General features: G+C 46.6%; 1 protein-coding gene across 3 annotated transcripts in view; it reads right to left on the bottom strand.

Annotated features, from left to right (window-relative positions):
* Window positions 1–6,688: 6,688 nt before the first annotated feature.
* Window positions 6,689–14,181, bottom strand: part of FAM120A (family with sequence similarity 120A) — a 97,928-nt gene continuing 90,435 nt past the window's right edge. Inside the window, exons 18-19 of one of the 3 annotated variants that reach the window (XM_032477422.1) lie at window positions 9,413–9,517; window positions 6,689–8,603 (exon numbers count right to left, since the gene is read on the bottom strand). In XM_032477422.1, coding sequence (XP_032333313.1) covers window positions 8,292–8,603; window positions 9,413–9,517 — 417 coding nt within the window. In that variant the 3' untranslated portion in view covers window positions 6,689–8,291. Of the gene's footprint in view, window positions 8,604–9,401; window positions 9,518–14,181 lie in introns of all 3 variants that reach the window. The other 2 variants (XM_032477425.1, XM_032477424.1) reach the window with 2 other exon arrangements.

Here is a 14,181-nt window from a genome sequence, read left to right as displayed (position 1 = left end):
TTGAATGCCTTTCATTTCTTTTTCTTGCCCAATTACTTTGGCTAGAGCTTCCAATAGTATGTTGAGTAGGAGTGGTTAAAGTGGCCATCTTTCTCTTGTTCCTGATCTTAGGGAAAAAGCTTTTTTAAAGTTCTTTCACCATTGAGTAGATGCTTGGTTTGGGCTTTTCATATATGCCTTTTACTATATTGAAGAGGTTTCTATTCCTAGTTTTTTGTTTGTTTGTTTATCATGAAAGGGTGTTGAATTTTGTCAACTGCGTTTTCTGCATCAGTTGAGATGATCATATTTTTTTCCCCCTTCATTCTGTTAATGTGGTCTGTATTACATTGATTTTTTTTTTTTAAGGATGCTGAATCATCCTTGCATCCCAGGAATAAATTCCACTTGGTCAGGGTGTATGATCCTTTTAATATGCTGTTGAATTTGGTTTCCTAGTATTTTGTTGAGGATTTGGCATCAATGTTTATAGGGGAGATTGTTTTGTTGTTTTCTTTTCTTGTAGAGTCTTTGGCTGGCTTTTGTATCAGGGTAATATTGGCTTCATAGAAAGGATTAGGAAGTGTTCTCTTCAGTTTTGGGGAAGAGTTTAAGAAGGATTGGTGTTTATTTGTCTTGCGTAGTAGTACTTACCAGTGAAGCCATCTGGTCCTGGCTGTTCTTTGTTGGAAGGTTTTTGAGTACTGACTCAACCTCCTTAATAATTATAGATCAGTTGAGATGTTCTATTTCTTTATGATTCAGTTTTGGTAGGTTGTATGTTTCTAGGAATTTGTCCATTTAATCTAGGTTATCCAGTGCGTCGGCACATAACTAGTGCAGATGTCATAGCAGTGAGCAAGGCAGACACCATTCCTACCCCCAAGGAACTCATATGCCAGAGCAAGAGACAGACAGTTAATAACTGTCGGAGGAGCGGGGTGAGATGTCAGAAGGGAAATACTACTTCAGAGTTGTATGTGTGCTTCTGTAGCAGATGAATCCATCTGGTGAATGCAAAGGGAGTTCTAAGAGAGGGTCCTCTTGGGGTTCCTGGACCAAGCTGATCTGATCCAGAACTGACTGAAATGAACAGTGACCCTGGGAATTTTAGAAGCTTTCTGGTTTTTTTCTGATAGGTATGAAAGTGTGCCCTTTCTTGTTGTCCATCTCTTGGATGGTCCTGTGATATTTGGAAGCAGTTGAGTTTGTAGACAAAAGCCCCTCAGCTGGGGTTTATCCAAAGGGATGCTGTCAATAAAACACCAGAACAGGGGCAAACCAGGCTCTTCGGTCAAACTGGGACCAGGGTGGCCCACCTATAGCCCACACTGGGGTGGGTCAGGTCTGCAGGGAGGGACATGCACGAATGCCAGGAGAGGATGTGGCATGATGGGGTCTGGCTAGGTCTGCCATGAATGCCAAGACCTGCCAGGCACAGTGGGCTAAGTCCATCCAGGGCACCCACCCTGAAGCAGCTGAAGCTTTGCCAGGGTAATTCCCATCTGGCCCCCCAGGCCATTCATCAGACAGACTCCTTTCCTCTGCGTTTTCCTTCACAGAGCCTATTACCATTGCTGTTGCATTTTGACGTGGATTTATTTTTTTCTCGTGTGCATTTTCACATGGCTGTCCGCACAGGTGAAAGGACGCAGCATGGAGAGCTCTGTATTCTGCTCTGGCTGTCTCCTCGGGAGTGAGCAGAACACCAGCCCCAGCAGACCCTCAGCGAGGTGACCCACAGGTAGACAAAAGGACTGATGGAGATGCAGGAGTCTCTCTATGCAGTGGAGCTCCAAGAACTTTCATTCCGGATGCACGCGTTTGGGAGCACTTGTGGAGGACCCGTCATGGCCACTGGGTTAAATACCAGGTGAGAACAAGACCCTCAGCCTGAAATCAGCCCCCACCTGTCCCAGAGACAGGATCGTAGTCCTTGCCACCAGGCCAGTTCATTCCACTTTGGAACCATTGGCATGCAGGCCACTTCCGGTCTCTGTTCTGGGTGTCAGGAAAAACGACGCAATGCAACCAGAGCTAAGTCCCATCCAGCTAAGGTGGTGGTGCCCCCCCCCCCCCGTGGTTTCAGAGACTCCCGCAGAGCACAGTCTGCACTTACCAGAATGGCGGCTTGCAAGGTGTCTCAGCTTCCTGGGGCTGTCACATCAAGGCACCACGGACTAGGTGACTTAGGACCAAAGAAATGTGCTGTCTCAAGAAGTCAGAAGTCTGAAACCAAGGTGTCAGCAGGGCCATGCTCCCTCTGAAGGCCCTAGGAAGGGTCTGTTCCAGGCCTCTCTCCAGCTTCTGGTAGTTCCTTGGCTATGGTAAGCATCACTCCAGTCTTCACATGGCCGTTTTCCTATGTGGGTATCTGTCCCTGTGTCCCTATTTCCCCTTTTTATAGGGACCACAGATTGGTTGGGTTAGGGCTCACCTCACCCCAGCATGACATCCTAACCTAACTAAATAGTTCTGCACCCACCCTATTTCCAAATAAGGTCCCACTCTGAGGGCCTGGGGTCAGGGACAGCAACATATGAATTTGAGGGGACACAATATAGTGCCTGCTTTGGCCCTGTCTGCTGGCCTTCCGATCACCTATGGCCTGAGCTGCGCTAGGGAAGCGAACATGGCAAGGAACAGAGGACAAGCCTTGGCTCACGTAGTGGGGCAAAGGCAGGACTCTAGGCAAAGTGGCTTCTGCAAGGTTCAGTCTACCAAGTGGGGATTAAGGAGAAAGGGGGCAATAAATCAGTCATTCTCAGGAAATTTGAAGGTAGAATAAGGTCACTGGAAGAGAGAGCTACTCTTGAGGACACAACATCAGGAAAGAACTGGTACCAGGTGTGGTGACAGGCTCCCTCTGGGGAGCGAAGAGGAGAGGGAGGGTGCGGAGGGAGGTGTCGGGAGCTCCCTTTGTCCTTGCAGGCGATTATATGGATGAGGGTACAAACAGTGAATTATTTCTTAACATTCTGGCTTTGGCCTGGGATTTTAGAATTATGAAAGAGCCAAGACGCTGGACATTCTCTACCACTTGGAAAATGGTAAGCTGAGGGCACAGTAAACCTAAGAAGGGATATATCACCCTTGCAGGCAATCAAAGCAATGAGATGAAAACCAGAAACCCATTTTCCCTACCATTTTTGGCCAAGAGTCAGGGTCTGGTCAGCACCTGGGACCAAGATAACCTTCCCTCACCTCCCACCTTGAGCTGTTCCTTCTCGTGAAATGCTAATTACCTATAGGGTGTCACCTGCCTCCCAGTCAGCGGCCACCTGGAGACTGGTCACAGCCTCCGAAGGGCCAGCAGCATGCCCTCACCCTGCAGTGCTGGCTTTTCCCCTCACTCAGGTATCCTCTTCATCCACTGCTTCCTGGCCCGGGGCCTAAGCCTGACCCCAGTCTGCTCAGACCACCATCCTTCTCATCCCCGTCCCAGAGGCCCTTCCTGTCAAGCACCCATCACCTCATTTTATTGTCATCTTCTTGTTTCTAGTAGTCTTATTTGTACACACGTGTACTTCCCCCAGCCCACAACTGTAAATGCCTTGAAGGCAGGGCCCTTGCTGCCCTCTGAGCCTAGGGGCCTCGAGCAATACCCAACACAGGTGCTCCATCAGCTCTGGAGGGGGCCCAAGTAAAGCCAGGTCCAGCCGCACTGGACAAGCAGGTACATCATGGTGCAGCCACCCGCGGAGTTGTGGGACCTATGACAGAAAGTAGAATGGCAGAGAAGGATAGCCCTAAAATGATGCTAGGTGGGGTAAAAATGTTACAAAGTAGGTTTGATGGCTTGATTATTTTCTGCAAAAAAGTTAAAAATTGCATAGGGAAAGGCAAGATAAAGACCAAATATTAACAACAGGTCACCAGGAGGGTGATTTTTCTTTTCCTTTTCGTTTACCTGTATTTTTTAAAGTTACTACAATAAACATATTACTTTTGAAACAAACAAACAAAAAAATCAGTAGAAGCTATTCTTTAAAAAGAAAAAGAAAAGAAGCCGACAGCCCGGGAGAGTGTGTGAGTTGTCCTAGGGGCCAGGCCGAGGTCAGAATTTGGTCCAGAACCTCAGCGCACCACGCAAGGCTGCTGGCACCTTGCTATCTCAGGATGCCACCGAGGCCGTCCCCTGAGATCCTAGTGCTGCGGGAGGGATGGCCAGCGTGTCCCCAAGCAAGCCTGGTGCCCTGGGCCTCCCTTTGCTTCCTGCCCAGGCCTGTGCCTCCGTCCCTCTTCCCTCTCTAAAACACCAGGCTCTTCTCTAAGAGGGTGGACCTGCCCGAGAGAGAGCAGAGAAATGGCAGGGTAGAAGGGGAGAGGGTTGCGGTTGTCTTGGTGGGGAGGCACTGCTGGCACCTGAGGTTAGAAGCTGGTGGCACTGAGCACACAGCCCTCCCCGCAGACTATCTCACGGAAGAACCCTAACAGGAGTTTGCAAGTGGACGCTGGATTAAACGCGCTCCCGGCACAAACCAGGTGAGCCGTATGGCGAGTCTTCACTGGAACTGTGATTTCTGTAAACTAGAAACCCACCCTGCTCCCAATGCCTCCCACAACGAGGGCAAGCAAGGGCTGGGGGCAACGGGGGCCCTTGGTACTGTGGCCCAGAACATGATATGAACGTACAGGAGCTCAAACCCACGTCCCTGAGGAACGGTGGGGCCAACAAGTGTCAGGAGAGGTATGGGTGAGGTTCCTTATTTCCTCCAAATTCGGAGCCACAGCCTGTAGGAGCAGAGGGCTAACCGCCCTTGGAGTCGGCACAGCTGCCAGAACCAGAAGAACTCTCAGGGCTTGCGTGGAACATACTGGCTCCGGACAGCGCCTGAGTCCTGGGCACTGGGGACCGTGGCCGGTCCCTCAGGGGCGCAGAGCTCCAGGTTAGAGGGTCGTGCGGTGCCGGAGCGCAGCCCAGAGCAGGCGGGGGTTTTCTGCGGTCGGGCTCCAGGAACCTTGAACTTGAGCGCTGACCGTTTGGGGAAGCCCCGGCCCGCCCTGCCCGGCCCTCGTCGTCCCTGAGGATCTGGTCTGAGTTCTGCAGCGCGGAATTCGGCTGCGGGCGCCATCGGTGTGAACCCCGAACCGGCCTCCGCCGACCTCCCGCGGCCGCCTCAGGGCCTGGCCCCGGTAGCAGTGGCGCAGAGCCGCGCGGGCCTCGCGGGCCTCGCGGGTGGGAGGGAAAGGGCGCGCGCGCACCGTCCGCGCAGGGAGGGAGTGGGGCGGCCCTGCGCTCGGCCCCGCCCCGCCCACGCCCTACGCAAGGCCCCGCCCACGCCCTCCGCAAGGCCCCGCCCTGCTCCACGCAAGGCCGGAAGCGCGCATCCCGGGCGCGTCCGCCTCCTACCAGGAAGCGGGGAGGGCGGGGCCCTCGCGGCGGCCCTCCCTCTCCGCTCCCGGGTTCCGAGTAGGCGGCCGGAGCGGCGGCCCGCAGACCTTTCCTCGGTGCTGCTGCGTCTTCTGGCCCTCTCCCCCATCCCGCCCACCCCGTGGCGGCCAGCACACAGCCCCACCCTCCGCTCCGACCGAAGACGCGGTTCCCGAGGAGCTGGGCGAGCCAGGCAAGGGGACCAACGGACCAAAGGGCGCCGCCAGGGCTCCGAGTGTGGGCTCCACGGCACGAACTCAGATGCTGTCTCCCCCGCTCGCTAGCCTCCGATGTGTGGCCTCCGATAAGTTAAAAATCTTCGGTGGTGAACTAGTGTCATCCAGATAGCATTGCGGTGAGCATTAAATGAGCTAAAACATCTAGAATAGCGCTTCTAAAAAAGCATGTCCTATTTTAGTATCATTACTGAAGTTGTTATTAGAACACGAGAGATTTACAGTGGAGGCTTACAAAACAAGAACCAATAAAATGTAGTAAGTACTGAGCGTTCACCCCTGTCCTGTGCTAAGCACTCAGAACTCAACGACGTAAAAACATGGGGAAATGGGGGAGAAGAGACGAAACTGCCATACACGAGAATTCTAAGTAATTTACTAGGGATAGATACTCAAGCATGACAGCCCACTTCCTGAGTGTGGGCTGCGTATGGTGACTTCGGAGGAAGGGGCTGGAACTTTACAGAGAAGAGACCTGGCCAACACACAGCCGTATGATCAAGGCCGCCATCAGTGGTGATAAGGCGTGCTCATTTTACGTAGCCTAACCCGAGTCTACTCATGAATAAAAAAAAAAAAAATCGGGCATCACAATTGAGGGGCAGTCAAAAAAACATGTGACCAGCACTCAAGACTGTCACAAGGTCACCAAATACAACGAAAGCCTGAGCAACTGTCACAATGGGGAGCCTAAGGAGCCGTGACAACTAAATGTAATGGGGTAATCCTAGAACAAAAAAGGACATTAGGTGAAAACTAAACCAATCTGAATACAGTATAGATCTGATTTTAAAAAATAAAAGTTATGTTTTGTCAAGATCAAGTGTATTTCATTCTTGGGCTTTTTTTAAAATTAAGTTTCTATTTCTAAGACTGCTCTATCAGAGAATGTCTTTTTTTTAACTATGAAACTCAGACATCAGTATCAGCATAACTTGCATATTAGCCATGTATGTTCCTTTAGAGCTGGAACCTGGAATTACTTGCAAGGGGCAAAACATTTCTAAATTTTGGTTATTTGACCAAAATAGCTGTTTCAATTTGAATTAAATCTCGGTAAAATGTATGTTTTTACAAGGAATGTAAAAGCCACACCATCTTTATACTAAAAGAATAAAGATTTTTATTAAGCATTGTAAGTTGCATTCAATAGCCTTCAGATACACCACACCACAACCCATCTACAATCAGTCAAACCCAACAGCAGTTCATTCTTGCACAATCCATGAGTTAGGGCAAAACTCCCTTCAACTTACAGTAAGATCCTACTCAGGTCTTGCGGGCAGGGATTGGGGAATTACATCTCATTTCTGATCACTAATGTGTGATGAAGAGCATCAGGAGAATTATATGAAAACGAATAAGAAGTGATTCTGATTTCAAAGTACATTGTTTGGAAACATTAACAAAAACATCAAAATGATATAAGTATACCTGCTTCTACTAAATTCTTGATGGGAAAGTTCTCAAGAACAAGCAATTTGTTTCCTGCTACAGAAGGGGGGGTTGTTTTTTTTTTTGTTTTTTTTTTAAAGATCAAAGGGATTTTTTTTTGTTTTTCACAGAATTTCATATTTTGCTAATATGAAGGCATAAAACAGCAACAAAGAACAATAATGCATACAGCAGTGAATACACCAGGGTAATGTTGATATTCGAAACAGCTAGATAATTTGGGGGGGTTTTAGAATAAATGCAACAGAGGTCAATAATCACAAAATTTTAAGGTTAGAGCAAGATCAGTCAATGACTAAACAGAGTTAACATCTTTTATAGGACTATTACTGATTATTAGCATTTTTGTTTTGCAAATGGGCACATACTGGTAAGAATGGAAGAAAGGACAATAACATGCATAATATTAACTACACACTTTAAAAATTATGAACCATGCAGAAGTTTAGCTCAAGTAGTAGCACTAATGGTCTACGTCCGATTCAAAACCACATAGTTCATTGATCACAGATGCATGGTATTAAGTCACGAAAAGTTTCAGAACACATTGTGTTGATTTTGAAAGGTCATTTGCATCTTCTATGATTTCAACTTTATCTCCATTTAACTTGCTTGTAAAGTATGTATGATGTACTGTATATTTAAAATCAGCAGAACGGCAATAATACTCTAATTTTTTTTAGTTTTGATAGTTGCACTTTTTTTTTAAACACAAAAAAAGAACCACATCAACAGTGATGAAATTTAAGTAAGAAAGAAAAACTGTGGTTGTGCCTTATTTCTTTCATAATCATAAAATCAAAGCCTTAGACAAAGCTTTCTTGTGAACAGTAATGCAAAATCAAAGATAATGGCATACATATGGTGCCAAATGCTAAAAATGATATTTTAAGCTATATATACTTAAAGACTGCCAAAATTTGTTTTCTTTATAGTTCAAGAAACACAACTGTAGGCTTTTGTCATAACCAGTTTAAACTTTGTGTGTACTTCATTTTAAGTGTGGGAGTCAAATGCTCTTCATTTTCTTTCTTTCTTTGTTTTATTGTAGCATTTTGACTACAACTGGTTAAAACTAAAAATGTGTTGTTTAAATCTCTGATATCAAAGAGGGATCCGAATTTCCAAAGTCCTCATTTTTCACTTACGGAAAGGAAAAAATGTACATAACTGTAGGCTCTCTTTCTCTCCAGATATTCCTAAATCCTTACCCTTCCAGCATCCTTCACCCTCTATAAAAAATAAGTTTACTCTTCTTTCTTTAAGACAGCCGCCTCCAGAGCATCGGCCCTGCGGCAAGCACTGTCTGTACTTAGTGCATTTAAGTGAGGATTTGTATTGCACGTCTTAGAGTCATTGTTCAAGGCACTTTCCGAGTGGCTGGGGGCCCTGGCGTCGCCCGCGCTCCCGTTCATCTGGGGAGCCGGCTTCTCCTCAGCCACCGCTCCGTTTTCAGCCAGGGACCCGTCTGAAGACACGGCGGAGGACTTCGATTCCCCGGATCTTGACTTCAGTTCTTTGGCCACTTCTTCTGCTGAAGCAGCATAAGGAGGCTTGCCCTGTTCGAAAGGAAAGACAGGCAAGCGGTAAGGCAGCTTTTGATTTAACAGCGGGAGAGAGGGGACACCAGCTGGGGCCTGATGACACTCGCTGCAGATTCAAGAACAGAACGCAGCGGGGGCGAGGCCGCGCCCCTGCTGCACGTACCCTCTGCTCTGCGCGTCCTCTTACATACGCTACACACGCTCTATACATTTGACCCTTGAACAACACGGATTTGAGCTGCACAAGTCCACTATTCTGGGGGCTTTTTTCAATAAATACGTACTATAGAATTACAGGATCCTCAGTTGGTTGAATCTGCGGATGCGGAACTGCAGACACGGAGAAGGGCTGACTGCAAAGCTGTACGTGGATTTCTGACTGCGCAGAGGGCAGGCGCTGTCCGCGGGAGAGCTGTACCCTCTACCCCCGCAGTCTGTGTGCATTCTATCATCTACACTCTCTCTGCATCCTGTTCTATCCCCTGTCCACCCTATAGTCACACCCAGAGTGGGGCTGGAGGTACCCATCCCCCTCGCTTTAGATGCACTCTCTTGTAACCCCAGGGGTTCGTGTTCCTCATCCAGGCTCAATGTCCCACAGTATCTTCTCATTTTGGTTTTTACTCCTACAGTTCAGAAACACTCATCTTTTCGGGAAGTCAATACTACTATCATCCTCTTGGAACCCTGAACAAAATAATTAATACAAAAATATAGCAGGGCCAAGAAGGGGAGAAAAAGCAATCATGAAGATTTCAAGTCCATGCTTCCCAACCTTAAAGCCCTCGCTCCCTCAGGGGAAGGGCCACTTACTAAACACACACCTGCAGCAGCGCTGCACTGGTCACGCAGTGGTTCCCCCGTGGGCGCCTGCTGCAGGCAACGTGTGCGGCGGCCTGTTCATCCTGGAACCTCGGGATAGTCACTCCCTAGGTAGCAATATGAGGGGTGTGCGTGAAGGATGCAGGAAGACTACGAAGGAAAGCCAGCCTGTACCTGTTTGGAGACAGACATTCCCTCTCTCTACAGCCACCTCCTCCCACAAGCCTGGGCCGCCAGGAGGAGCCCCCATCACCAGATGCACCACCAGCACAGGGCAGCACGGCCTCCTCGGCCCCGCTGACACATCCCCTCAGAACTGGTCCCACCAGGATGGCAACAACAGAGGCCGGAAGGTCAGAAATGCTCAGGAAACAAGCAGCCCTTTGTCACCTGTCTTTCTTAACGTGCCAGGACACTCATTCACTTAAAAACAAGTACCAGAAAGTACTAAGGTGAAACTACACATTATGCCATTATAAGAAAATAAAGGATGGAACAATGTCCCTAAGGACAATGAAATATGTCTGAAAGGCATGTCCACAGAAGACCAAGACTGCTTGCTCTGATCTCAAAACAGGCTGTGACAGGACAGGATGAGGAAGAGCAGCACAGATTACACCAGGGAAAGCTAGAAAGTGAGGTGGAAAACTTAGGGAAGAATTTAAAAGAAACATAAAAAAATAATTCCCAAAATGAACACTAAACTAGAAGAAATACAACACCAAATAAACATCATAAAACTTGAAGAAGGTAAAAGGAAAAAATTTTTTAAATCAGAAAGAGACAAAAAAAAAAGGGAAATGCAAATCAAAACCACAATGAGATACCACTTCACAGCCCCTAGGAGGGATAAACTCAATATAACACGCGTAGACAAGGATGTGGAGAATTGGAACCCTACACATTGCTGGTCAAAATGGAAAATGGTGCAGCCACCACGGAAAAGTTTGGTGGTTCAAATGCTTAAACACAGAATTACCATTTGAGCCAGAAATTCACTCCTACCTATATACCCAGGAGAACTGAAAATGTGTCACAAAACTTGTCCACAATGACTATAGTTAACAGTACTCTATTGTATATTTGAGAGTTGCTAAGAGAGTGTATCTTAAAAGTTCTTGGGGGGAGGGTATAGCTCAAACGGTAGAGCACACGCTTAGCATGCATAAAGTCCTGGGTTCAATCCCCAGTACCTCTTCCAAAAATAAATACATAAATAAGTAAATGTAATTACCTGCCCCTCAAAAATTAAAAAAAAAAAACTTAGAAAAAAAGGTTCTCATCACAAGAAAAAAAATTGTAACTATGTGTGGCGATGGATGTGAATTAGACTTACTGTGGTGATCATTTCACAATAAATGCAAATATTGAATCATTATGCTATACACATAAAACTAACGTAATGTTATATGTCAATTGTATCTCGATAAAGCTGGGGGGAAAACCAGACTTGGACATGTATGTTCACAGCAGCAGTATTCACGATAGCCAAAAAAATTGAAACAATCTAAATGTCCATCAGCTGATGAACAAATAAAGAAAATGTGGTGTATCCATCCAGCGGAGCATCACTCAGCAATAAGAAAGAATGACAACCTAGTATATGTCACAACACGTGCATTTACATGAAATGTACAGAGGACAAATCCAGACAGAAAGCAGATCCGTCAGGGACTAGGGGGGTGGGGTGTGTGGCTGCTCATGAGAGTAAGGAGTTTCTCTGGGGGTAATGAATGTTCTAGAAGAAGTGGTGACTGCTGTATGGCCTTGAGAACAGACTTGACTGCACACTTTGAACAGGCGAACTGCACAGTATATGAGTTACAGCTCAAAAAAGAAGGGAAGAGACAAAAAGGAATGAAGAGTATACAAACACGGAGGGACTGAACCAGAAGGACTAGCACAACAGCCGCACCAGAGACGAAAATAGAGCAAAGAAAAAGAGCTGAAATGAAAAACCAGTGACTCAAGAAAATTTCCGATGTAAAACAAGACTTGAAATTGCATTTGGAAAGAAGGCATCATATACCAAGTATGTTGACCAAGAATGACCAGCAGCTGGGCACGTCACTGAACTTTGATGGAAACACACACACAGTTTAGGCATTTAGGCCCAAACAGCAAATGACTTCAAAGGGAAAGACAATTCAATTATTATCATTCTTTGACGGCAAAGCTTTATGACAGAAGAAATCGCATAACACGTGTACGTTACTTGAGAAGGAGATGTGAACTGACATTTGCAATTACTAGGAAAATAAATTGTTTTCAAATTGAATGCTGTTTCCCTAAGTCCTCCCTGAGGAACCCATTAAAGAAGGAGCCTCAGAGGGACAAAATGGACCAGCAGACTCCAGGCTGGTGGGCCACGGGGCAGTCATCCACAGGCCCGGGACAAATATGGCTGAGCGTGTACCTCGGACAACGCCAACAATAAAAGCAGAGCTATTTTTTTTAAATGTGACAATGTTGGGGGAAAGATGGGGGACATATGCCAACATTTTCTTTTAACTGTTCCCCGTGATTGTGCTGATGGCAGTAGTATTAGCTATTCCTAGCGGACTGTGTACGCAATGTGAGAGGAAGTAAATGATGAGTTAGGGGACGTTCCGATTGGACCATCATCTGGGTTCTTGGGAACCAAGGTTCGAAGGATGGAAGAACGGACATACTGATATAAACATAAAAGTCAAGTTCAAGTCTTGAAGTCCTAAATTTCAATTGGAGGAGTCTATATAAACTCCTACGGTATTTAATTAGGGGAGGAAAAGGCGGCAGACTGCATGCGTGTGTCTGTGTGTGCCAAGTACATGTGAGTGAGCACATGCACATTTTGCCCCTCTAGCTCTGTTCATAGGAAAAATGAAGTGGTGATTTGGCATGGAAGAAAGGACGTATACAATTAACAGAGAAGAGGCTAAAGGGAAGCCTTAGAGTCCTCAGTTTGAATTGGAAACATCAGTGTGAATTCATGAGAATTGTTTCTTTAAAAAATGCAATAAAAAGCATATAGGTTGTGTGTATAACGAAAAAGGACTCTGTGTGTCCATGTACACAGAACACTAGGAATAGTGACTGACCCCGTGGAAGCCAGAGTGTATCAGTGCCCCTACTCTGGTCCTGAAACGCCGTTTCCCACTAAAGAAACCAAGAAACTAGAAAAAACGGCTGTCACAGGTCTGCTGGACTGGGTGATGCTCCGGACAGGAAGCTACTGAAGATCAGAGGTCACAGTACAGGGCCCAGTGGCCAAGGACGGGCAAGGGGAGCTACAAAGCCATGTGCTGACCTCGCTTTCCTGTAAGGGTTGTGATATTTGGGCACCAAAAGCGATAGGAAGAAACTTTTTATAAAGCACTCCAATAAATAAAGAAAAAGAAACGATGGAATGAGAGTATCTTTACTTTGCAATCCACAGTAAATGAATGGATCTCCTCACTGAGGCATCAGCAGGTCCTAACATGTAAAAATAGGGAAGCAGATACGAAAGCACACAGCTCCACTACATCCTGTCTCAGGGACAAACCCGAGTCCAAGCAGCATCCAGATCCAGCCACCACACGGTGCAAGAGAGACAAGGTCAGAGCCACACGGTGAAGAGCGCCATGAGTGTGCGCCTGGCAAAAGCCAGAAGTCTGCAGGTGAAACAGCCTGGGTTGTCCTTCACTAGATAAAGCGAAGGTAAATGAAGGGAGGGAGGGAAACCTGCAGAGAGACTCAGAAGACATAGCAAAGAAAAAGAAAATGAACAAAACTCAACCACGCTGTCTAGGAATGCACACATGAGAGATAAAACCAGAAAGAGACAAGGGAGAAATAACAGAGATGAGTGTAAAATTCCAGGGTGGTGGTTATTTCTGTGCAACTGGAAGACAGGAGGTTGGTATTGAGATCTGGCCCACGAGGGGCTCTTGGTACGGCTGAGAAGATATAAACCATCACATGGGTGATGGCTACATGGCTTTCTTCCTTTTAACTCATTAAGCTACACATTTTGTGTGTGTGTGGTTTGGGGTATCTAGGTTTTATATTAAAATAAAAGTGCTTAAGCAATGTGGGGACACATATTCCCCACCACCAGCTCAAGAAAGGCCCCTGCACCCACCAGGGATGACCATAACGCACAACCTGGGACACTTTTACAGAACGAGCTCTGGGCTGGAGAACCAGTAAGAACAGGAGTTCTCCTCCCTCTTGTAAACCTGCCAAGGGACTGAGAGTGTCAATGGCTCACAAGGATGTCTTTGTGAAGGCTGAGGAAGGTCAGGGTGGGGCCCCAAGGGGAGCCAGAATGAGCGGAGTACCTCCTCCTTGCTGGATGCTGGTTCCTGGGCCCGCTCTCAGGGACGGGACTGCCTCTGCGCTTGACTCGTTTGAGGTATTTCATCAAAAAAAAAAAAAAAAAAAAAAAAGGCTACCAAGATGCTAAGATCACCTGGTAAAGGCAGAAATTTTATTTCCTCTTGGCCAATTAACCTTTCAAATACAGATTATTAATAAATGAGTCACAAGAGTGTACTTTTAATGTTTACATGGATAGTATGGGGGAAGAAACTGTTTGCACTTTGATTAAATATCATAACTCAAGTGAGACAACACAATACGGTGTTAGGACTGATCGGTATTTTTAAAAGCTCGTTCTCAAGAAGTTCACCAAGATCCAGGTCCTAAAATGGAACATCCAAAGCAGAAGAAATCTCTGGCTATTTCATGAAGACAGGCACGTGACTTTATTTTCTCATGGGCTGATCCTTTCAGGGAAGACCTAGTC

The sequence above is a fragment of the Camelus ferus genome, chromosome 4 (genome assembly GCF_009834535.1).
Source record: "Camelus ferus isolate YT-003-E chromosome 4, BCGSAC_Cfer_1.0, whole genome shotgun sequence".
NCBI lineage: Eukaryota > Metazoa > Chordata > Mammalia > Artiodactyla > Camelidae > Camelus > Camelus ferus.
This window is presented reverse-complemented; position numbering and strand designations above follow the sequence as displayed.